Genomic DNA, 22,858 nt, shown 5'->3' with positions numbered 1-22,858 from the left:
CTTGGTAGCCCAGGCTGGCCTCGAACTCATAGAGATCCGCCTGGCTCTGCCTCCCGAGTGCTGGGATTAAAGGCGTGCGCCACCACCGCCCGGCTATATATTACTTTTTAAAATGAGTTTGAGCTGGGTATAGTGGCCCATGCCTTTAATCCCAGCAGTCAGGAGTCAGAGGCAGGGGGATCTCTGAGTTGGAGGCCAGCCTGGTCTACAGAGTGAGTTCCAGGATGGCCAGGACTACATAGTGAAACCCTGCCTCCAAAAAGAAAAAAAAAAGTGTTCACCATGACATTGTCATAGATATGTAATACATGTATACAATGTGCTTTGGTCATTGGTCACACTCTCCCAAGTACTCTCTCTTGTCCCCTTCCCCATCCCTCCGGTCCTTTTTCTAGAACACCCCCATATGCCCTCTCCACTCCTCTACCGTCCCACCCCCATACTGTGAACTCTAGACAGCCAGGGCTGCAGACAATTACCAGCAAGCGGACTCCCCACCCCCTCCCCCAGCATCCTCTCAAGGACTGGGGTGCACTCTAGCTTTAACCAAGAGTCTGCTAATTCCCCTTCATGTGAAAGGGCCTGCTACCGCCCTTAGCTTCCAAAGCCGCACAGGTCACAGGCTTCAGCCCTCTGCATTGCTTTCCTGGGTTTGGTTCAGGGAGATCATGGATTTCTTTTCAGTCTGGTTATGTCTTTGGATTCACTTTGTGAGTCTGACCTATGATTGATTGCTGCAGTTTAAAGAGCAGAGGATTCACTCAGACCTAAATCCTCCAAACCATCCCTAAGGAGGAGGTTCAGTTCATCAACGTTGTTTGGCTTTTGTTTTTGTTTTAAAAACCCCGGGCCGACATGTCAAGTTATAGCAAGAAGACATTGGTGAATGTGAGCGGACCTCTGTCTTCTTTAGGCAGTTGTTCCTCCTGGCTCACTCTGTCCCTGAAGCAGCTGGCTGCCTCTTGGGAGAAGGTGGCGGGGCTGGGAGAGCCAACGTTGGCTTTAGCAAGCCTCCCCGCCTGAGAGGTCCTCTGGACTGGAGCTCGAGGTCCTTTTGCATGTATTGGGGTGGGGGTGGGGGTGAGGGGTGGGGAGGTTCCCCCTGACACTGACACCTGTTTTACCTTGTCCTCTAACTCTAGATTCTGAAACTTAGCCGTGGGTCACCTAGGAGGGGGGAGATTGCTGTTTGCTCCTTTCAGCCACTCAAGTTGCTTCTGGTAAGCTCAGGCTAAGAAGGGGGGGGGTGTGCAGCCAGCCCACTCTGACCCTCCCTCACCCTATAACCCCACCCTTCCCCAGTCTCCAAGACAATAAGGAGACAAGAGCTAGTCCACCCTCTCGAATGCCATGCGCTGCCCGCTCCTGAGTGTGGGAAAGTCTCTGGACCATCCTCCTTAGCCACAGGTCCCCATGGACACACCCGGCCCCAGGTCTCCCGGTAACTCCAGTTCAGTCCCCTGAGTGGGCGGGACCCACAGCTGCTTCCCAGGCGGGGCGCACGGGCTCCGCTGGGTCCTAGTGCAGCCGTCAGACAGACTGCCAACCGGGACAGTCGCTCATTCGCAGCTCCGGGCCCCGGGTGACCCGCAGCCACCTGACCGGCCATGAGGGGCACGCCCCTGCTCCTCATCTCTCTGCTCGTCCTGCTTCGGAGGCAAGGTGAGTTCTTTTCAGGGAAGGAGGGAGGGACAAGGGTCGCGGGGTGGGAGGAGTGGCCGGACCGTCTGGAGCGTGGGCGGGGCGAGCCCTGTGGGGTTGCAGACTGGCCTGGGTGGTGGTGGCTGGGTGAGGTTTGGGGTCCCCTCCACCTTCCTCTGCGCCGCCGGGTCACTATCGGTGGTTGAGTGTCTTTAGCTGGCAGCTAAGAGGTCCTCACCAGGCCCGCAGAGGATCTTTTCCTCTCTACTGAAGTGATGAACTTGTCAAGCTGTAAATGTGTGGGAACAAACCTGCTGTTTGGCGAGAGAGGTCACCCTAACACCACCACCCCGCGCATGGGTTTTCCAGAAATTACATCTATGGCAGGCCCTGCCTCATCTGATCCCCTAACCCTACTTAGCTGAAAGATGGTTAGTGAACTGGGGCATTTCACAAACCTGCCACTGACATTGGGAAAGAGATCCACTCAGCCCTCATCCCCAGGATCAGTTCAGACATAGTGAGGGTTGTTTCTTCATACTTAGTTGTCCCAACTAAATTCCAAGGTCCTATGTAGCTTCTACATGCCCCCCCCCCCCCGCCACATACCCCTGCATCTGGACTAGTTTGTCCTCCGAGCCCCAGTGGACCCTGAAGACCACAGAGGCCACCTCCAGAAGGTGCTAGAACTCGGAGTGGTGGGACTTTCAAGGTCGCCTCCTCTTACCAAAGACAACATTGGCACAATGTGCATTGTGGCTTTGGGTCCCTGCTGGGTAGGTACTCTATTCCATTACCCCCTTCAACTTCCCTATCTGTTCCATGGCAACACTCTGCCTCACCTGTCATCTGGTAAACATTTGCCGTGTTCCTGAAGTGTGGTCCCACGAGGCTGTCTGCATCTTCAGCATGCAGACTCCTGGCCTCTGGGCTCAAGGGATCTGAATCTCTGGAAATGGGACTTGGGACTCTGCTTTTGTATAGCCAGGCGATTCCTACCTGTGATTGGAGATGCACTGGTAGTTTACAGCAAGTTTTTTTTCTAAGACAGCGTTTGGAGTTTCTTTCTTATGTATTTATTATGTGTACAGTGTTGTGCCTGCATGTATACCAGCACACCAGAAAAAAACACCAGATCTCATTATAAGTGGTTGTGAGCCACCATGTGGTTGCTGGGAATTGAACTCCGAGCCTCTGAAAGGGCAGACAGTAATCTTAACCTCTGTGCCATCTCTCCAGCCCATGTGTTTGGAGTTTCTAAGATGCTCACAGCTATCCTTTAATAAGCCCACACCCTCACCTGACAAGCCTATTGGATACACACTGGCCAGTGAGATTCTGTTAACCATGACATCCCCAGACAGTGAGATAGCTTTCCACTTCTTGACTGGATATGCGTTCTCAGACTGGACATGCCACAAGTGTTCACAATTCACAAAATCAGATCCTTAACCCCTTTCTTCAAGGGAGCCCTCTTGTCATGGGAAATCTACAAAGGCAAGACCCTGGGCAGAGGCCAATGGGGCCACTTTTTATCACCATCACTGTATCATGATGACCTCTAGTGGTGGCTTCTGTGCTTAACTGTATAAAAATTTGATCCATTGAAGGCCCTACTAGTTCCTCAGAAGCTGGGGGTGAACCAGCCTGTTCCTGTCTTTTGTCTGACAGACTCTGGAAAGCATTTGGAATAGATGGCAAACCCCAAGCCTGTGCTGTTGGGGTACCCTTCCACTATGTAGGTGAAAGGGGGGTGCGTTCCAGCGGTAACAGACCTGCTGGTAGTCATACCGCCCCTTGGCCCGTCCACAGACGTGCTAACAAGCACACACACACCAATGATAGCCTTAGCAGGGCAGCCTCCCTCTGGGGCAAGTTAACGGGGGTACTGAACAAGTACAGGGGTCAGGGAGGGCCTGTGTGTGAAAGAAGCCCCTGGACATGGATGGCGCTGTCAAACTTGCTAGGAGTCCTCAATGGTCTAGGGCCGTGGTTCTCAACCTTCCTAACGCTGAGACCCTTCAATGCAGTTCCTCATGTGGTGGTGACCCCTACCATAAAATTATTTCATTTCTACTTCATGACCGTAATTTTGCTCCTGTTATGAATCATAATGTAAATATCTGGTGTGTCCTGCATATCATGACCCACAAGTTGAGAACTGCTGGTCTGGAGGAACTTCTAACTCTGGAGTCCATAGTTGGTCCACGAGATGGAAGAGTCCTTGAGTCAGCTGAACCCTGAAGAGGGCAAGTTGAAGGTGACAAAGCTCAGTACCCCAGGTGTGCTCAGAGCTCAAGCATAAGCCCCCTATCACCTGCTGAGCAGCCTGGAACCTTTGGTCCGGTTGCACCCGCCTCCTGGGGCAGCAGAGATGGATCCAACATCTCCTGGCATCGCAGGACTGGAGGCTGGAAACCGCAGAGCCTACACCAGTGCTGCCAGAGAATGCCAGGTGATCTGGTCAAGTCAGATTCCTCTCTGTGAAATGAGAGGTCATCCCAAGAGGGACCCAGGTATATCCTGTGGCTACAGATTGGCCCCAAGGGTATTTAAGCCAGTGGCCTGTGGAGAGGGAATTCAAGATGTTGTAGAGGAGCCCAGCTCAGACTCTAGTCCAGACGTCTGCTGGACAGCCCTCCCACCCTACCCCCAGCTCAGTCTGGGGGAGGGGCAGCGGGTAGCAGGTGTGCCGGGAGCATCTTTCTCAAGGCACTAAATATTGCATCTGTTCTAGATGGGCAACGAATTGGAAAGTGCATGGAGTAGGCAGGGCAGCGGCTGCTCACCATAACATGTGGCTAGCCCCGCACCCCCCCCCCAGAAGTTCACCTCATATTTGTTAGATTGGAATGATTCATGTTCTAAGTACTCTGGCTCCATCCAAAGCGGGGGAGGGATTTTGGGAAGATGTGAAGGCGCTGCCCTCTCTCGTCTCTTTCTCTGCTCCTGGGCATCCTGTTCATGTGCCCTCGACCTTCCTTTGGATCTCCTTCTTTCCGTATCCCATCCCCCACCCTACCTGACATAGTCTCCTTAATGACACCACAGCACACAATCAAGTCCTTCCACGTCACCTTGACTACCAGACACGAGAGGCAGATGAAACAAAAGACCCAGACCCCGCTAGGCAAGAGCTCTAGGATGCACAGGGAGGTCAGCTCTTGGGCTGTGAGTCCTCAGAGGGATGATGCTGTCTGGGGCTCCCTGCAAGAGGCTCACTTGGAGCTGGTCCTGAATGTGGCTCAGAGCCAAGAACTCTATCTTACGGGAAAAGAGCTGCCAGCTGGACCACTCCATTTAGTGTCTCAGAGACCTTGTGTTCTGTAGGTCAAAGTCTGGGTCCCAGAAAGCCTCCCTGTTTCCTTTCTTATTTTCTTATTCGTGTGTGTGTGTGTGTGTGTGTGTGTGTGTGTGTGTGTGTGTGTGTGTGTGGTGTTGCAGACACACATCCGTGTCTCTTCAAGCACATTCCACCTTTATGTTTTTGAGACAGGGTCTCCCACTGAACCGTAAGCTCACTAGTTTGGGCTAGGCTGCCCAGCCAGTAAGATTCAGGGATTTGCCTATCTCTGCCTCACCCCAAGGCTATTTTGTGTGGGTTTGGGACTCCAACCTGGGTGCTCCCGCTTGCATGGCAGACATGTTACCAACAGAGCCATCTTTTCCAGCCCCCATTTGACTCTCCCCCCTCTGGGAAAACACTCCCACACTCCCAGGTCTGCCGACAAGCCATGTTTCAGGAAGTGTTCCTGGTGCGAGGTACCCACACGCCTCCCTTGGGCCGGGAACTGCCGAGGTTGTGGTTGTTCTCAGCACACAGCACTGGGCACAAGCTCCACTCAGACATTTGTCAGGGATGGGCACAACCCTCGGAAGATAGAGGATGCCCAAAGGCCCAGAAATGAGACGGCAAAGAGGCTAGCAGGGGTGTGCCCAGAGAGCAGGGTCTGGGGTCAGCTGAGGTGGAAAAGTGAGAGAAAAATAGAAGGTGAGAAAAAGAAGCCATTGCTAAGGGCCAAAGGCCTCAAAGGTCAAGCCAAAGCATTCTTGGTTTAACTGCCTTCAGCTCAGAGAGGGTAGGGAAGAGCCCCCACCCAGCGTTCTGTAGGAAGACTACCTGGCTATGTGGGGTAGCTGGGGCAGGTGGGTGTGGGAAGAACAAAGAGATGCCGGGACCATCCCGGGCAGGAGAGGTAAAGGAAGACCGCCAAGGGGTGGAAATGGGAGGACAGGTGAGCTGGCAAGTAGAACAGATAGATCTCAGTGGCTGGGGGTGGGGGAGGGCAGGGAGGAACAGATGCCCGAGCTTGGGACTGGATGTCTGGAGCATAGAACACCATTCCCTGCCAGGAAGGCACACCATTCCCTGAGCAGGAGGAGGCTGCCTGGCCCAGAGGAAAGACTGGCACAGGCAGGCCGCCTGGCACCTAGGCCCCCCCACCACAGCCCCAGGGGTCCTGTGCTCTGCTTCTCACAAGCCCTTCTTCGCTGCCACAGCTGCAGTGGGGTTCCTCTGGACAAGGGCCCAGCAGGTCTGACTGTACGATTTCCCAGGGGACTGCCGCCTGGCCAATGCAGAGGAGAAACTGATGGATGACCTCCTGAACAAAACCCGCTACAACAACCTGATCCGCCCAGTCACCAGCTCCTCTCAGCTCATCTCCATCCGCCTGGAGCTATTACTGTCCCAGCTCATCAGCGTGGTAGGTGCCTGGGCAACTGTGGCTTGAGGCTTAGGAGAAGAGGCAGGGCTTGTTTCCAGTCGCCCTCGGGGCCTTGGGGAAAGCATTGGATGGCTGTTCAGGGTGCAGGGCTGGGAGTTAGGTGACTGAAATGTTACTTCTGACCTTTGCCAGATGTGTAACATTCCTGATTGCCAGTTTGTTCCTCTACAATTTCTTAAAACATCCATTACAATATATGTTTGGTAGACACATGGTAAGTTTCCTCTGTGGGGTGTGGTGTGACATGGCATTCATCTATGTAAGGATCGTGTCAAGGTCGTTGGCATACCTAGAACTTCAGACATTTATCATTTCTTTGTGGTGGGCATAGTCAAAATTCTCTCTATTGCTGTTTTGAAATATCCATTTAATTGTTACCAACCATTAGTACCAACTGTGTGTCTTGCTGTCCAGCTCCATCCCATGCCCACCTCTCCACTCCTCCTCCCTGGCACAGCCTTTTGTAAATGAACATTCGACACTACTTTTCAGACAATCTGACCTTTCCCCCATAGCTATGAGTTAAACAATTTACCTAAACTAGGAGGGTGCTGAGCATCCTTCCAGGGTAGGATTCTTTCATCTGAAAAAATAAATATTGCCTATCCACATGCTGTTCTTTCTGCCTGGGATGTCCTGCCCCTCTGTGCACCTCTGACTCATAGTTGAAGCCATCTGAAAACCCACACTCTCAATAGCAATTAAAATGTCTTGGCATTCAGTAATAGGGCATCCAGTGGAGAGTGACTACAGCAGAAAGGGCATCTATCCTATCACATAGCAGGCCAATGCTGGCAATGTTGGCTAACTCAATAATCCAAGAATGCCAGGACTCTGGGGTATTGCCAGTGATGTCAAGAACTGCGGAAAATCTTTTGGGTCTTTTTGCAACAACAACAACAACAAAACTCTCTCTGTCCTGCTCTCTTGATAGATACTTTTATCTCATTGACCAGGGTTAGTAACTCACATCCAAGCCTAACCAGTTACTGGCCAGAGGAATAGAATTACTCTGGCTGGTTTTGATCTGTCAGCATGTGGTAAGGAGACTGGAGAAGGTCCATGGTGTTCAGTTGTCAAAGAGGAAAGGGTCAGGAAGAACCACCAGGCAGACATCCTAGTGGACCCCTCACGGACTCTACTCACTGGGTCTCTAACACTCGTGGCTCCCAGCTTGCTAGGGATGGCCTCCCATAGCACTAAGTTTGTGGGGGAAATAGGAACAAAGCCAGGAGAGATGCTGGGTATGGAGGCTCAGGTGTGGGGCTGAGGCAGGTGAAGGAGGGTCTGGATCAGCACAGGAGGTGACAGCATTCCAGGTGTGGACAACTGGAGTGAGGCAAGAGGGGGTGCTGAGGAAGGGGAAAGAGATCAGAATTTCCTCCCCTGCTCCCCACAGCTGTCTCAGAGTGGGGGTGTCTGAAGGAACCATGATCCCTTGTAAACCTTCCCATTGCCCACCTAAGGGTTAGAACCCTTGCCCCTGGAAGCAGCTCTGAGGAAGTGATCACATAGGCACTGTGCCCAGCCATCAGAAGTTAGCTGAAGGAGATGGGCCTCCTCTGGGCGATGCCATCTTCTCCCCCCCTGCAGCTCATGAGCCCTACAAGCCCAGATTCTCTCATCCATGGTGCTTAAGGAGATTTTGCCCAAATTGGTAGCTGCCTCTATCCGTTGGGAGGAAGCCTAGCCCCAGAATGGGGAGGGGCATCCGCCCTGCCCTTGCCCTGCCCTAGGAAACTGAAAGCAGAGAGGGCTCTGGCCAGGCCAGGCCGACTGCTGCCTGAGCATCCGTGACCTGCGAAGAAAGGCCTGTGCTTCATCAGGCAAGCCAGATGCCTGCTCCGGCAAGGGCGGACAGGCAGGCAGTTCCGGCCACACTGCCGGACTCGGGGAGCCCCTGCCAGATCTGAGCTGTGGGCCCTGTGGAGTGATAGAGCCGTCCAGAAGCAGGAGAGAACACAGCCTCCAGCCTCACTTCTGCAAGCACCCATACGGGCTGTCATAGTCCCAAAAGGCGTGTCTCAAGGAAATACTTGGCTGAGGGAGGGAGGGTTCCTTTCTGGGTTTTTTTGGAAGGTATTTGGTTTTGAGGAGGGAGTTTGAAGATGGAATGTCTAGGGAGCAGACAAGGAGTTTGTGCTGGAGGGGCAAGCAGACTTTCTCCACTCTTCTCTTTGTGGAGTGACAGCCAGGGTCCTCTACCAACATTCTCCCACCTTCGGCAGACACTAGTAGAGAAAGGTAAGGGGCAGAACAAAGGCACAGGAGAAACTTCTGGAAGATAGAAAAGTCCCATATCTTAAAATGAGGTAAGAGGCCAGGGAGACAGCTCAGGGGACAGAACTCTTTGCTCTACAGTATAAGGACCAGAATTTGGATGCCCAGAACCCACTTAAAAGCTAGGCAGACATGGTGTCTACCTGCAAGCCAAGGACGCAGGGGGCAGAGACAGGGGGCCCCCATGGCAAGCTGCCTAGGTAGAATAGCTAGAATCAGTGAGCTCCCAGTTCAGCAAGAGACCCTGCCTCAGTAAGTAGAGACAACTTCAGGTTAGAAGCCTTCATATACACCTGTCCATGTGCGCACCCACACTTGCACACATAAAAACAAAACAAAAATTGCATTTGCGAAAACTGGTCAGGTGGTACCCCTGATATCAGTGCACTCAACATAGAAACCATGCCTCCACATAAAACAGTGTCTTGTTCAGAGACAAGTCCTGTCTATGTGGCCCTGTCTGGACTTTAACTCAAGAGCCTCCTGCCTCAGCTCCCCAGATGCCAGGATTATTGATAGGCACTATCATGCCTCACTTAAAAATATTTTTAAAAGAAAAATCAAGGTTTTCAGCTTTCATTGATGGTAGAGATGCTGGAAGATTAGCTTTTCTGGAAAACAATTAAAGGGGTTGGACAAAATGTTGGAGGGCTAGGAGGGATCTGTTTTAAGATAATTGGAGGCCTCAGCCAGGACTTAAGTGGCCAGGCTCCAGGAGGCGACCCTGACAGTCTCTGGTACTTTTCTCCACCCTTGGTGACTAGCCAACAGTATCTGGCTGAGAAGCTAAGACCTGGAACAGAGAGTGGTAGCTGAGGACTGGGGAGCTGGGCTGGTGCAGGGGCCAACCCCAGACTGAAAGGACACACAATGGCAGTCTGGATCTGACCAAGGACATGGGACCCTGATGGGGCTCCCCAAAGGGTCACCCAGTACTGAAAATGAACAACAACAATAGAAGATCAGCCCTCACAAAAAAACAGTGTTCCTTCCAAACTTGCTCAGCCCAGACTAGGTTAAGATGGTCCCTTTGCTACCTACTGTAGAGCCTCTGGAGGTAGGTGGGAGCAGATGACACATGGTAGTCATGGGGGCTAGGAGATAGTTCAGTCAGTCACACAAGCGCGAGGACCTCAGTCCAGATCCTCAGCGTCCCGCACGTTGTCCTCTGACCTCCACGCTCATGTCATGGCATGTGATGTATGAGCATACATACAAATAAATGAATACAATAAAAGATTTTAAACATCTAAGTTTTATGTTAAATGTATTTTGCCATAATTTAAAATAAAAAGACTTTTTCTTAAAATGAAAATAGCTGTCGTTAATGTGTTCGAGGAAGGATAATGGGAAATTTCTTCAGAGAGCTAGGAATTATTAAAAAGAACCAAAGGTGATTTCTAGAACTCAAAACATACAAGAACTTTAAAACTCACTGGGGAAAAAAACTTATCCAGACAAGACAACTAACATGCATCTTTCTTCCCGCTCCTCCCCTCGTAACAGCTGGAATATGGGTGTGATGGCTGGAGTCTCGCTGGCCCTCTTGAGCTTGTAGGTGAGGGCCACACTCTACTGTGAGAGCAAAGAGAGCTGGGAGGAAGCGAGATGGTTTTGTAGAGCAAACATCCGCACGTGTGACAAATGTCACATCAGGTGTCGATCTTTGTCCTCTGACATAATTACCTCGTTGAATTGTTTGAGGAAGTAAGAACCATGCTGGGGTCAGAACACTGGAAGTTAGTTAATGAAGAGGGAGCAGGAGAAAGTGTATAGACAGAGAGCACAGGACACATCCAAAGGACTGAGGAAGGCTGAGAGGGCTGAGGCCCAGAATAAAGGAGCCCAGGGCCTGAAATAAGACTGGATGAGTTACCGATCTATTGCTGTAGAAGAAAAGTGACCTAAATAGACTAAATAGAGGTAAGAGTGAAGGGGAAACAGAGGAGCTTCAGCCAACTCATTCTTGCTGCAGAAGAAAGTGAATAGGGGTGTGTGTGTGTGTGTGTGTGTGTGTGTGTGTGTGTGTGTGTGTATGTGTGTGTGGTCCAGGTGAGGGATAGACAGTACTGGATTGGACTATGATAATAGGATTAATTTATTTATCCAAAAATATTCAATAGGTATCCCATATATCCCTGTTGCTCTAAGCTTTTTTTTTTTTCTCCTCAGGGTCCTTGGATCCTAGCGGGAGGTAGGCACAGTACCCAAAGTGACAGATGGTGTCCAGGTAGAGGGTCACGAAGGCAGTACAGGATGTGTGTGGTGAGGGGAGGCAGGGTGCTAGTTTATGTAGGAAGGGTGGAGATTGGTCTGATAAGGTGGCATTTTTGAGACCTGAAAAGAGTTAAGTCAAAACTGCATGAGTCTCCAGGGAAGGGAGAAAGCGTATGTAAAGTCAGAGGTAAAGAAACAAGCATGGCCACCGTGGGGGTCATGCAAATGCAGAGGCAGGTCTAACATTAAGGCCCTCTAGGCCCTGGGTAGGACTTGGCTTTTACTCTGAGTGAGCTTGGAAATAGTAGATTTCCCAAACACAGAACCATGGTCTGAGGAACGGAGATTCAAAAGACTACCAGAGTGTCAGCTGGGACGCTACTGCAGTTGTCCAAGCCACAGGTAATAGTAGCAACAGAGATGGGAAGAAATGGACGATTTTAAGATGGGGGGAAGCGGGGGAGAGAGGGATAGGTCATGAGCTTTGTCTCTGGTGTGCTGGGTGTGAAATTTCTTTGAGTTATCTAATGCGGTTGGCATGTGAGATGGCCTCCACAGACAGGCTCATGTGTAAGAACACTTGGCCTCTAGCTAGTGACACTCATTTGAGAACGTGCGGAACGTTGAAAGAGTAAGGCCTGGCTGGCAGACACAGGTCACCGAGGGTGGACTTATAGATGTCAGCCTGGCTCCTGTGGTGGGTGTGAAAATCTCTTATCAGTTTACCACCACACCGTGACCAGCCACAAGTTTCCACACCAAAGCCAAAGGCCCAGCTGTTCTGCCTCCCTTGCATGAAACTGTGAGCTGGAATCTGCTCTCCCTACTGGCCGCTTGTCCTGCGCTTGGGTGCCGTGGTGAACAAAATACCTAACACAGAGGATTGGAACTGAGAGGCGGGGTTGTTGCTGAGATAAACCTGACCGGGGTGTTCATAAGCCCTTGGAACTGAGGTACACAGGGAATCGGGGGTCGGGGGAGTGTTAATATTAGCTACAGAATAAGAGAAGCCCTAGCATGCTGTAACCAGAACTTAGTGGATCATTTGGGTGAGCTGTGATAGACCAGAATGCAGAGAGAGAGAGAGAGAGAGAGAGAGAGAGAGAGAGAGAGAGAGAGAGAGGGAGGGAGGGAGGGAGGGAGGGAGGGAGGGAGGGAGGGAGGGAGGGAGGGAGGGAGGGAGCTGACAGGAAAAACTAGGCTTATGAGATTTCAGAAGGGAACAAAAACTCAATTAGAAGCTAGATTACAGGCCATTTGTGCTACATTCTGGCAAAAAAAAAAAAAAAAAAAAAAGCTGGGCCCATTTTGCCCATGTCCTAACAATTTGAATTTAGCTCTATTAAAAAGTTATGGGCTAAGCTGCTTGGCAGAGGAACTATAAAGGCGGTATTGCTTTCATGTTGTGGCATGGTTATTGCTTACTGTGTTTAGTCGGCTTTATAATGACAATCCAAACCAGGAGGATCTGAAAACGTACCTTGGAAGGAAACGTGAATGTGACTGAAGTTGAAGGTGGATGAAGTGGGGACAGGCAAATTGGCTGTAACTGATAAAGCAGACTGGTGTCATTAGAGAGAAACCAGGCACTGTGCGCTGGAATAAAGCGAAGGATGCCTTGGGAGCAAGGCTCCACCCTCTGAAGACCCCACACGTTCATTTGAAAGGCAAGAGCATGAACTAAGAATGCCACAGCAGGGTTTTCCTGCTCAAAACCCACTATCTGGGGAAGTGTCTTCTCAGAGTCACCCCCCAAAAGGACACAGAGTCTAGAGCAGCTGTGTTCGAAGGGGACCTTCTTAAGTTGGCAGCAGAATTTAGCGCTGTCCACTTGGTCCTGGTTTGCCAAGTATGGAAGATGTGGGAGTAGCAGGGTAATGAATCCTTTTGCAAGGTTTCAGAAAGCTGCGGAGGCAGGCAATGCGTGGCGTGACTGGACTCTCTGCAAGGCGCCCCTGAGAAGCCATTGCATGAAGCTGTGAATGGAAAGATTAAGTTGCAGTGGGGCCCCTGGGATTTAGGAGATGGAGAAAACAGGGAACATTCACCAAGGAAAACTCAGGCAATTGAGTGGAGTCAGTCTGGGCAGCAGATCTGGAGAGATGGGGCTATCGCCCACCTTTGGAACCCAGATGATAACGCCAAGAGCCCCTACATGCTGGACATGGAGCCTCACGATTTTGGGTGTTCCCTGTAAGGTTCAGTCTTGCTTTGGTCCAATCTTTGAAGATTTGTTTTTGTCTTGTGCATATGGGTAACTTTGCCTGAATGTTTGTGCATGCACCAAATGCATGCAGTACACGTAGAGGCCAAAAGAGGGCGTGAAACCCCCTGGAAGTGGAGTTACAGGTGCTTGTGAGTTATCTTGTAGGCGCTGGAAACAGAACTCGGGTCCTCTGAAAGAGCAGCCACTCCTCTTAACCACTGACCCATCTCTCCAGCCCCTTTGGTCCCATCTGTCTTTACTATGTTTCTATCTTTTGCTTTTTGAATGGGAATGTTTATGCCATTCTATTTTGGAAGTAACTTATCTTTTGATTTTACAGGGACTCACAGTTAAGAGAGTGTCTGGGATCTTAGAAAAGACGTCAGGCTTTTACAGTGTTGGGACCGTAAGACTCTGCAGCCTTTTGAAGTATTAAATGCATGATTGCACTATACAATGGCCAGGAGCCTGCCTGAATATGGAATGTCCCACACAGGCACAGGTCTTTAAACACTCGGTCCCCGGGCGGCTATACTGAGGTCATGAAACCTTTAAGGGGTGAGGAAATAGGTTGTCATGAGCAAGCCTGTGGGTCAAAGCCCCAGTTCTCGCTCATCTGTTCCTGCTTCCCACAGTATGACCAGGCGCGAGCTCCACATGAAGGCCAGAGCCCTGACCGCCATGCCACCCTCCCCACGAAACTGTAAGCTAAGATCAGCTTCTCTCCCCCTAAGCTTCTCATCAGCATGGGATTGTAGTAACTAATGCACCACCTCAGAGACAGTTAGGGAGCAGCTGGCCCCACAGGCCAGGGCTCAGTGCCTTTCTGAGATAAAGTGTCATCCATTGGTGGGGATCCCTCCTTCCAGATGAACTGATACTCTCATTTCCCTCCCCAGAATGAGCGAGAACAAATCATGACCACCAACATCTGGCTAAAACAGGTAAGTGCCTTGGAGGGTCCCCAGCCTAGGTGATGTTTCCTCTGGGGCTGCTCTTTGGTGACGGTGGACCTACAGGTGACATGGCCTCGTCTGTGTACTCAGGAGTGGACCGATTACCGCCTGGCCTGGAACAGCTCCTACTATGAAGGGGTGAACATTCTGAGGATCCCGGCAAAGCGCGTCTGGCTGCCTGACATCGTGTTGTATAACAAGTGAGTGGGAGGTGGTGGCTGGCGTCAGTGAGGTCAGGCCAGAGCACCAAGCCAACCTTCGGGGCCACCCGTACCTGAGTCCAACCCCATCCCTCCCCTTCTACACTTCACACGGACTTCTAGGCCCTGGAGCTAGGGAAGCAGAGATGGTGGAGATGGAGACTTCCGAGTGGGAGGGCGGGAAGGGAAGCCTGGAGAAGGGAAGGGCCTTGTCCTACTCAGCACAGCAGGGACTAGGCCAGCCTTCAGACCCTCAGGCCAGTGCCCTGGCCATTCCTGCCTGGCCATTCTGTCTTTTCGTGACTTGGTGGCTTTGTCAGTGTTGGGGGCTGCAACATTGACTTGCCATATGTCAATACCTCGGGTATATTAGTGTGATAGCAGCTATTTGAGAGGCTGAGGCAGGAGGATCAGGAACCTAGGAGTTTGAGATCAGCCTGGGCAAAGAGAGTGAACATGAGAGAGAAAGAATAGACAGCCAAGAATCGAACTAGACAAGGGTCCATATCTCATCTCTGCCACTTGCTGGTCTACGGAACTTGATAACATCTTCCAGCTTCCCCAAGTCTCACTTTCCAAGCTATAAAATGAGGAACACAATAAAAATGTTGCTTCCTGCCGGGCGGTGGTGGCACATGCCTTTAATCCCAGCACTTGAGAGGCAGAGCCAGGCGGATCTCTGTGAGTTTGAGGCCAGCCTGGGCTACCCAGTGAGTCCCAGGAAAGGCGCAAAGCTACACAGAGAAACCCTGTCTCAAAAAACCAAAAAAAAAAAAAAAAAAAAAAAAAAAAAAAAAAGTTGCTTCCTTGGACTCTTGTAAGGCTTAACTGAGCTAATTCCATGAGAAGCTTCAGTGCATCATGGCAGGAAGTTGCCGAGAAACACAGGCCTGTTTCAGTGAGGAAGGTAGATGACTCCCAAGGACTCTTGGGGGTTTCTGAGAACACACCAGTCTTCCTCTGTGGATGTGTTATGTTCTCCTCTATGCCCCGCTCCACCCCAGTGCTGATGGGATCTACGAGGTGTCCTTCTACGCCAACGTCATCGTGCGTTCCAATGGCAGCATCGAGTGGCTGCCCCCTGCCATCTACAAGAGCGCCTGCAAGATTGAGGTGAAGCACTTCCCCTTCGACCAACAGAACTGCACTCTCAAATTTCGCTCCTGGACCTATGACCACACAGAGATCGACATGGTCCTTAAATCACCCACAGCCGTCATGGATGACTTTACCCCCAGTGGCGAGTGGGACATCGTGGCCCTCCCAGGACGAAGGACGGTGAACCCGCAGGACCCCAGCTACGTGGATGTGACCTACGACTTCATCATCAAGCGCAAGCCGCTCTTCTACACCATCAACCTCATCATCCCCTGCGTGCTCATCACCTCGCTGGCCATCCTGGTCTTCTACCTGCCCTCGGACTGCGGGGAGAAGATGACGCTCTGCATCTCCGTGCTGCTGGCGCTCACATTCTTCCTGCTGCTCATCTCCAAGATTGTGCCTCCCACCTCTCTTGACGTACCACTCATCGGCAAGTACCTCTTGTTTACCATGGTGCTGGTCACCTTTTCCATCGTCACCACGGTATGTGTTCTCAATGTTCACCACCGCTCACCCAGCACTCATACCATGGCATCCTGGGTCAAGGAGTGCTTCCTGCACAAGCTGCCCACCTTCCTCTTCATGAAGCGCCCACGTCTCGAAGTGAACCCAGCCAGGATCCCTTATCCCGGCCAGTTGCACCTGACCACAGCTGATGCAGCAACCACCTCTACCTTGGACCCCGCCAGCCCATCTAACGTCTATGGGCGTTCTATGTACTTTGTGAACCCCGTCCTCACCGCTCCCAAGTCGGCGGTCGGCTCCCACACAGCAGGCAACCCCAGGGATGTCCGGCTGAGGTCTTCTGGGAGGTTCCGGCAGGACCTACAGGAAGCTTTAGAGGGCGTCAGCTTCATCGCCCAGCATCTGAAAAGTGATGACCAAGATCAGAGTGTAAGTCACCAGCCCTTCCCCCACCACCTGAGTCAGTGATCTTCCTGGGTGGGTCCTGGGTTCCCCCAAAGTAGAGTCTGAGATGGGGTTTGGATACAGGTAGCTCACTTGTGATGTCACCCTAGGAAGTGCAATGAGGATGTGGAGAAAGCAAAACAGAGGAAAAGAGGACCCTGCTGTAGGATACCAGCGAGCCTGCTGCTGTGGGTGCAGCATAGAGACCCCCAAGGACCCAGACAACTAGCCTCAGAAACATCTGGAGGGAGGGAGGCTGGAGTCTTTATCCCCAGCTCCCATCCCCTTCAGTTGACAGTAGCCCTGGGATATGATCTTCCCTATACTTCCATTTATGCCCAGTTGCCAGAGCCAACACCCTCTGTGGTAGAGAAAACCCAGAAGCAGAGCAGAGGAGAGCTGCATGCCCTGAGAGGAAGGTTCTCGGTGGATCTGAAGGTGGTTCAGCCATCCACAGAGAGCACAGCTTGGGTTGGGTTGCATGGGGCGCCTGGTCCACCTTTTCAGACTTGCAAAGAAGCCCTGTGAGGATTTACACCCTTCAGGAGCCTAGACACATCAGTTAAAGAGGTTTTGCTACCAGGCTGATACATTGTTATGTAGGGTGACCAGAATGGCAGATTTTCTAAAATGAGGTTAGGTTCTCCTTCACAGGACACCAGGAGTTCTAGAGTCTGTGCATCTCAGAGGACTCCTCTGAACAAGTGGCCCTTGTGCTTTAGTGTCATTCTGTTGCTGTGACAAACACTACCATCAGCAGCAACTTCAGAGAGAAAAGAATTTATTTGGCTTATTCTTGCAAGTCACAGGAACTCAAGGCAGGAACTTGAAGCCAGGCCTGCTTCCTATTCCAACAGAATTACCTCTGGCTCACCACAGCCAAGAAGAATAGCAGAAACTCTTGGAGGAAGGCTGCTTGCTGGCTCACAGACCCATTGCTTAGCCAGCCAGCTTCCTTATCCATCCCAGGCCCCCTGCCCAGGGAATGGTGCTGCCCACAGTGGGATGGGCCCGCCTACATCCATTAACAATCAAGACAATCTCCGAGGATATGCCCACAATCCAGTCTGATCAGGGCAATCCCTCAGTTGAGGCTCCCTTCTGAGGTGATTCTTGTCTGTGTCAAGTTGATAGTGAAAACTAAGTAGGATGATGTGTGAGGGAGATTTTATAATGAATAGATACATGGAGACCTTCATGGTTAGAGCCTCCTGTGAGTTTCTCTACCTGAAAGAGCATGCGTCACATGCATGAGAATTTCAAGGCAGATCCTCTCAGATTCCCTAAACAGCATTTTATGTTGCAACATTGTGTCCCCCCACTGGCTGCTGCACCAACAGAAGAGGACTTCTTCCTTCTTACCTTTCTGCAATTCCTTCCCACAACGAGATTCCCAGGAGAGAACTCTGGCATTCCATTAGTCAGCCCCAACTGTAGAGCACAAGCTGCAAAGTCTCAGAATCACACCGTGGGGAAAGAGGAGAATTGCTAAGAAAGAGAATGCCGGGCCTGTGGGGCACCGGCCTCCTGCCCAGAGGGTAGCTCCCTGCCCTGTAGGCTCACCTAGAGCTTGTTAAGACACCACGGTTCCTCTCGGGCCTCCAACTCAGAATTTTAACCATATCCTGAGGCCTCCTAGTCCCGCTGCGGTCAGAAGCACAGCCCCGCTATATTTAATAATGCTAGTATTTCTTTCATTCCCCTCCCCCATCTCCTTGTAGCCAAGGCTGGGCTTGAACTCACCACACAGCTGAAGGTGACCTTGAACTTGAAAAAAATATTGTCAACTTTTTACCCTTAGAACCAGCCTCATTGTGAACACTGTAGCACTCCGAGCTGGCCTGTACATCACATTCCTTCTTGTGTCTATCAAAATTCATACTGAATCATGATTCTGGGTTGCAGGTTTTCACCCATCTTTGTGGTCCTCTACCACTCCAGTCAAAAGCACACAGAGGGCTTGGGGATTTAGCTCAGTGGTAGAGCACTTGCCTAGCAAGTGCAAGGCCCTGGGTTCGGTCCTCAGCTCCGGAAATAAAAAAAGCACACAGAGTGCTAATGGATTCTTTCTTGTTTTAAGCAGTGTTTCATGTAGCCCAGGAGGGCCTCAAACTCACTATGTAGTTGAGGATGACCTTGAACTTACTTCTCTCCTCCTGCCTGTGCCAGGATTTCAGGCATGCACCCCCATCCAGATTTTGTTCTGGTGCTGGGGACCAAACCCAGGACTTGGTGCAAGCGACGCAATCATCTATCACCAAGCCACGTCCCCAGGACTGACCCTGGACTTGATCTTCCTGCCTCCACTGAGTCGGGAGTTCTGGAGGAAGCGTTAGGAGCCACTTCTTAAACTCCTGTGGGTTCCTGTGCACATTCCGCTTGAGAAGCACTGGTCTCCTGCCCTCCTGCTTGAGCTAGCCCGATCCTGAGCTTTTTCTCCTAAGGACCTCACTGCCCCCTTGGCACTTGTGGGCCTCATCAGTTAATAACCAGCCCCAAGAGGGAAGGAGCCAGGTGGATCTCAGTGGGATTACACCCACCTGTGTGCCGGTAATGCCAAGCATGTGTCAGGTGCTCTGGTATGAGTCGGCAGGCAATCCTAACTCTCCCAGGAATCCTGGGAAGTGGCTTTTGCGAAAGCCCTTATTTTACAGTGGGAAACTGAGGCACAGAATAACCCTCTGACTTGTCTCGGGTCACACAGCTGGCTCATAGCTGCAGTCCTTAAACTCTGGGCCCCCTCTGAGGGTCTTGCCCTGCCCTGAGCATATGACGAGCTTGTTACTAAGTGATTTTCTTCTATGTAGTTAGAGAAGTTTCCCCTCTCACGGCAGGGTCTACTCCTAAGCCATCCCAGGAGCTGTTTCTCACCCACAGCACTTTTGCCCTCCATAATGACTAACTGGTCAATCTAAGTAGCACAAAAAGACGGGAATGTGCTCGAAAATAAAGCTGTCAAAATGGATTCCTCCTTCCCTACTATCGCTCTGTGCGGGGAGGCCCACTTGCCTGCCCTGGAACAGGACCAATCCGTGTTTGAGGGAGTGGAGTTTGATCTGACATAGGATTATCCTGGAGTGTGACTCACACCGTGGATGGGGCCCTGGCAAATTGGGTCGCTGACATCAGCTTGCGCTTGCTGCCTGTATTTCTAACTGCAGAGCCTTCCCAGCCAGGGAGTGGAGGAGGGAGGCCAGGATGCTGGGCACATGACCACTCTCTGAGGGGTCTCTCAAGGCACCAAGGAGGCAGGCTCATCTATGGTGGTACCTCTGGAAGCCAGCCAGGTTTCTGCTGGTGTCACAGCCCATGGTTGGGTCTCAGAAGACAAAGTGTGTGCAGAGCAAGAAAATGGGAATACCAGAGAGCCAGATGACGAGGCCAGGGGAGGTGGAGCCTTGATTATAGAAGACAGCAGGCGCCATGAGTAGAGTGGAACTGATTAAACCATGGGGTTTCCAGATGTTCTGTAAGCTCTTGTCAAGCAGGTGGGCCCTACTTCTGCTCTCCAGAGCCAGCTAAGACAGAGGATTTAGGGTAAAAATGAGAAGGAACCAGTGAACCCTAAGCCACAACCACCTTTGCCCATAACCAGATTTGGCTTTAAAATCACTATGTGCACTTTATTTGGGTCTCTATTTCTTCATCCATGGATGCTTCTGACTGTGGATAAAATAATGGGTAGAAAAGGTGTCTGCACTAACATGTGTACTCACTCCTGGTCACTAGTCCCCCAAATACAGGACAATGACTGCTTATATAGCATTTACATTATGTTAGGAATTCACATGGTCTATAGGCATTGTAAATTCAGGGGAGGATTTCATGATGTCTTCGGTTTCTATTGCTGTGATGAACTCCATGACCAAAAGCCACTTGGTAGAGAGCATTTGGCTTACATATCCTGAGTCATAGTTCACTGAGGGAAGCCACGGTTGGAGCTCGAGGTGAGAACTGAGGCAGAGCCGTAGAGAAAGGAACACTGTTCACTTGCTTGCTCCTCGTGACTAACTCAGTCTGCTTTCTTCTGTGGCCCAGGACCACCTGCCCAGGAGTGGCAATGCCCACAGTGGGCCGGACCTCCCACATCCATCATTAACAAGAAAAAGCCCTACAGACTAACAGGATAGAGGCATTTTTTTTTTTTTCAATTGAGGTTCCCTCTTCCCAGAGGACTCTAGCTTGTATCAAGTTGACCAAAACCTAATGAGGATGCATGAGCTGTATGTAAATATTGCCCTTTGAGGCTGTGAGGTCTTGAGTGGCATCAGAGTTTGGGTGTTCATAGGGGGCCCTAAGAAGACTGAGAAACAGCTGTACAGTCCAAGCTCCCCTGGCTCTGTTCCTTCCTCCTCCAACCCTGGCCAGGTCAGGTGGGGTTGAAGGACACCAGGAGAAGCACCAGAACTGCCCAGTGGAGGCCAGCCTGGGATTCAGAACCTGCCACACCAAAGTATGGCTCTAAGCCCCCGTGTGGCCTGTGGGGTCCTGGTCAGCAGGGAAGGTGTGGTTCAGAGGGAGGAAGTACTCCGTGCTTGGCACCTGTAACCAGTCCCTGTCTGTCTGCAGGTCATCGAGGACTGGAAATTTGTAGCGATGGTCGTCGACCGCCTGTTCCTGTGGGTGTTTGTGTTTGTGTGCATCCTAGGCACCGTGGGGCTCTTCCTACCTCCCCTCTTCCAGACCCATGCACCTTCCAAGGGCACCTAGGCTCCCCAGCATGCCAGGGGCCCCTGGGTTATAGTGAGATGATAGGAGAAGCCAAGTGGGCAGTTCACCGCTTCCTCTGGGTCACAGCTAATGAGGCCCTAAGGAAAGATGTGACCACCGGCAGGCAACCCCATCAAACCCGCCACGATGAGAAGGACAAAGGTGGGTGGCTTGCACTGTTCCCTCTGAATGCCTCAATGAAGTCCCTGCAAGTGGGGTTCAGGCTGCCCAAGTCCAGCCTGGCCTCCTTCCTTCCCTGTGCCAGGCACTGGAGTCAGACAGCCATAGAAGCAGCACCTGCTGCTGTTCCATGTATCACACCATCACACCCCAGGCTGCCTTTCCATCCATCTCCCTCCACTCCCAGCTACCCACGAGATTCCCGGGTCTTCCATTTCCTTACACTTCCAGATTGTCCCAGGTCAGAATCTTTATATCTGCTGTAGCTCCTCCCGAATCCTCAGACTCTTACTTCCCAAGCTTTTCACATGGCTGCATGAGTCAGGGCTCTACTCCTGTGATCCTCTGCTCCAATGTCGTCATTTCTTGTAGAAGCCTTCCCTGGTCATGCATTCCAAAGCACTGTCTCCCACAGCTGCATTAAACCTCCTTGAGTGTCCCCCGTTGGTACCTGCAGTTCTTAGTTGGTGGCACACCGGTCACCTGTACCTTGCCCCGGAGAGTGTATGCTCCACAAGGGCAAGGGACAGAGCTCTGTACACAGAAGGTGAAAAATAAATGTTTGCCGAATGAAGAATGGCTCCTGCTTTCCTTCAAACTCACATGCTCCCTCTGAGTAGCTGCAGTTGGTCCCCACCTCTAGAAAGAGTGGGCAGCCTTCTCCGGGACATCACAGCTCTGGCTGCTTTCTGCCTTTACATTACCGTTGGGGTTGGTTCAGTCCTGACTCTCTCTCACACACCCACACTGGTCCATTTCTCACACTACTTGCCCCATTGATGGCACTCAAGATATTTCTGGAGTTAAGGAGAATATTTTAAAATATATTATTTTATGTGCATGGATGTTTTGTCTTCACGTATTTGTGTGCACCATGTACATGCTTGGTACCCCTGGGGGCCAGAAAAGGGCACTGGAGTCCCTGGAACTGGACTTACAGACATGAGCCGCCATGTCAGCGCTGGGAATCAGACCTGGATCCTCTGGAAGGGGAGCCAGTGTTCTTGACTGCTGATTCTCCAGCCCCTGAAGGAGAATATTTTAAAGAGTGTTGTTTTTAGAATTATCATACAATAAAGTTGACTTCTTTGTGTGTGATCCTTTAAATTTTAAAGTGAGTCTACATTTGTATAACCATCACTAGGACAAATGAAATGTGTTTCACGCAAGCCCTGATGCTATTCTGTATGGTGCCATGCCCTGCACACTTGGCCTTGGCACCCCTGGCCACCCCTTACCTTTTCTCCATCACTCTAGTTCAGAATCTTCTACCCTGCGGCTTATATGGAATCCTACAGGGTGTAACCGTTAGAGACTGGCTTTTTTTTTTTTTTTTTTTTTTTCTGTTGCATCTTTAGAAGTAACATCACTGGGCCAGTAAGATGGCTGGCTCAGTGAGTGAAGGTACTTACTTCTCAGGCGAGGCGACCTGCACTTCATCCCTAGAATCCGTATAAGGATGGAAGGAGGGAACTGACTCCACAAAGTTGTCCTCTGGCTTCCATGTGTATGCACACCCACACAGAAAATAAAAATCTTTAAAAAACAAACACTTTTATTGAAGTATAATTTACACACCATAAAATTCACTCATTTTCAGTGGACAATTCTGTGAGTTTTGGTATGTTCATGGCCACGATCCAACCTAGTGCCTCTCCTTCACCCTAACAAGCTCCCTAATAACCATCAAGGGAGCCTCCAAAGTGCCAAGCCATCCCCGGTGGGTGGGCA

At 51.1% G+C, this 22,858-nt stretch overlaps 1 protein-coding gene across 1 annotated transcript; it reads left to right on the top strand.

Moving 5' to 3' along the window:
* The first annotated feature begins 1,528 nt into the window (after window positions 1-1,528).
* Chrnb4 (cholinergic receptor nicotinic beta 4 subunit) lies at window positions 1,529-21,704 on the top strand. Its single transcript, XM_016004625.3, has 6 exons — window positions 1,529-1,662; window positions 6,199-6,347; window positions 13,971-14,015; window positions 14,118-14,227; window positions 15,232-16,222; window positions 20,807-21,704. Exons 1-6 carry the CDS (start codon window positions 1,608-1,610, stop codon window positions 20,945-20,947), a joined length of 1,491 nt encoding a protein of 496 aa, XP_015860111.1. The 5' UTR covers window positions 1,529-1,607; the 3' UTR covers window positions 20,948-21,704.
* The last annotated feature ends 1,154 nt before the right edge of the window (window positions 21,705-22,858 follow it).

Source organism: Peromyscus maniculatus, chromosome 7 (assembly GCF_049852395.1).
Source record: "Peromyscus maniculatus bairdii isolate BWxNUB_F1_BW_parent chromosome 7, HU_Pman_BW_mat_3.1, whole genome shotgun sequence".
Taxonomy (NCBI): Eukaryota; Metazoa; Chordata; class Mammalia; order Rodentia; family Cricetidae; genus Peromyscus; species Peromyscus maniculatus.
This window is presented reverse-complemented; position numbering and strand designations above follow the sequence as displayed.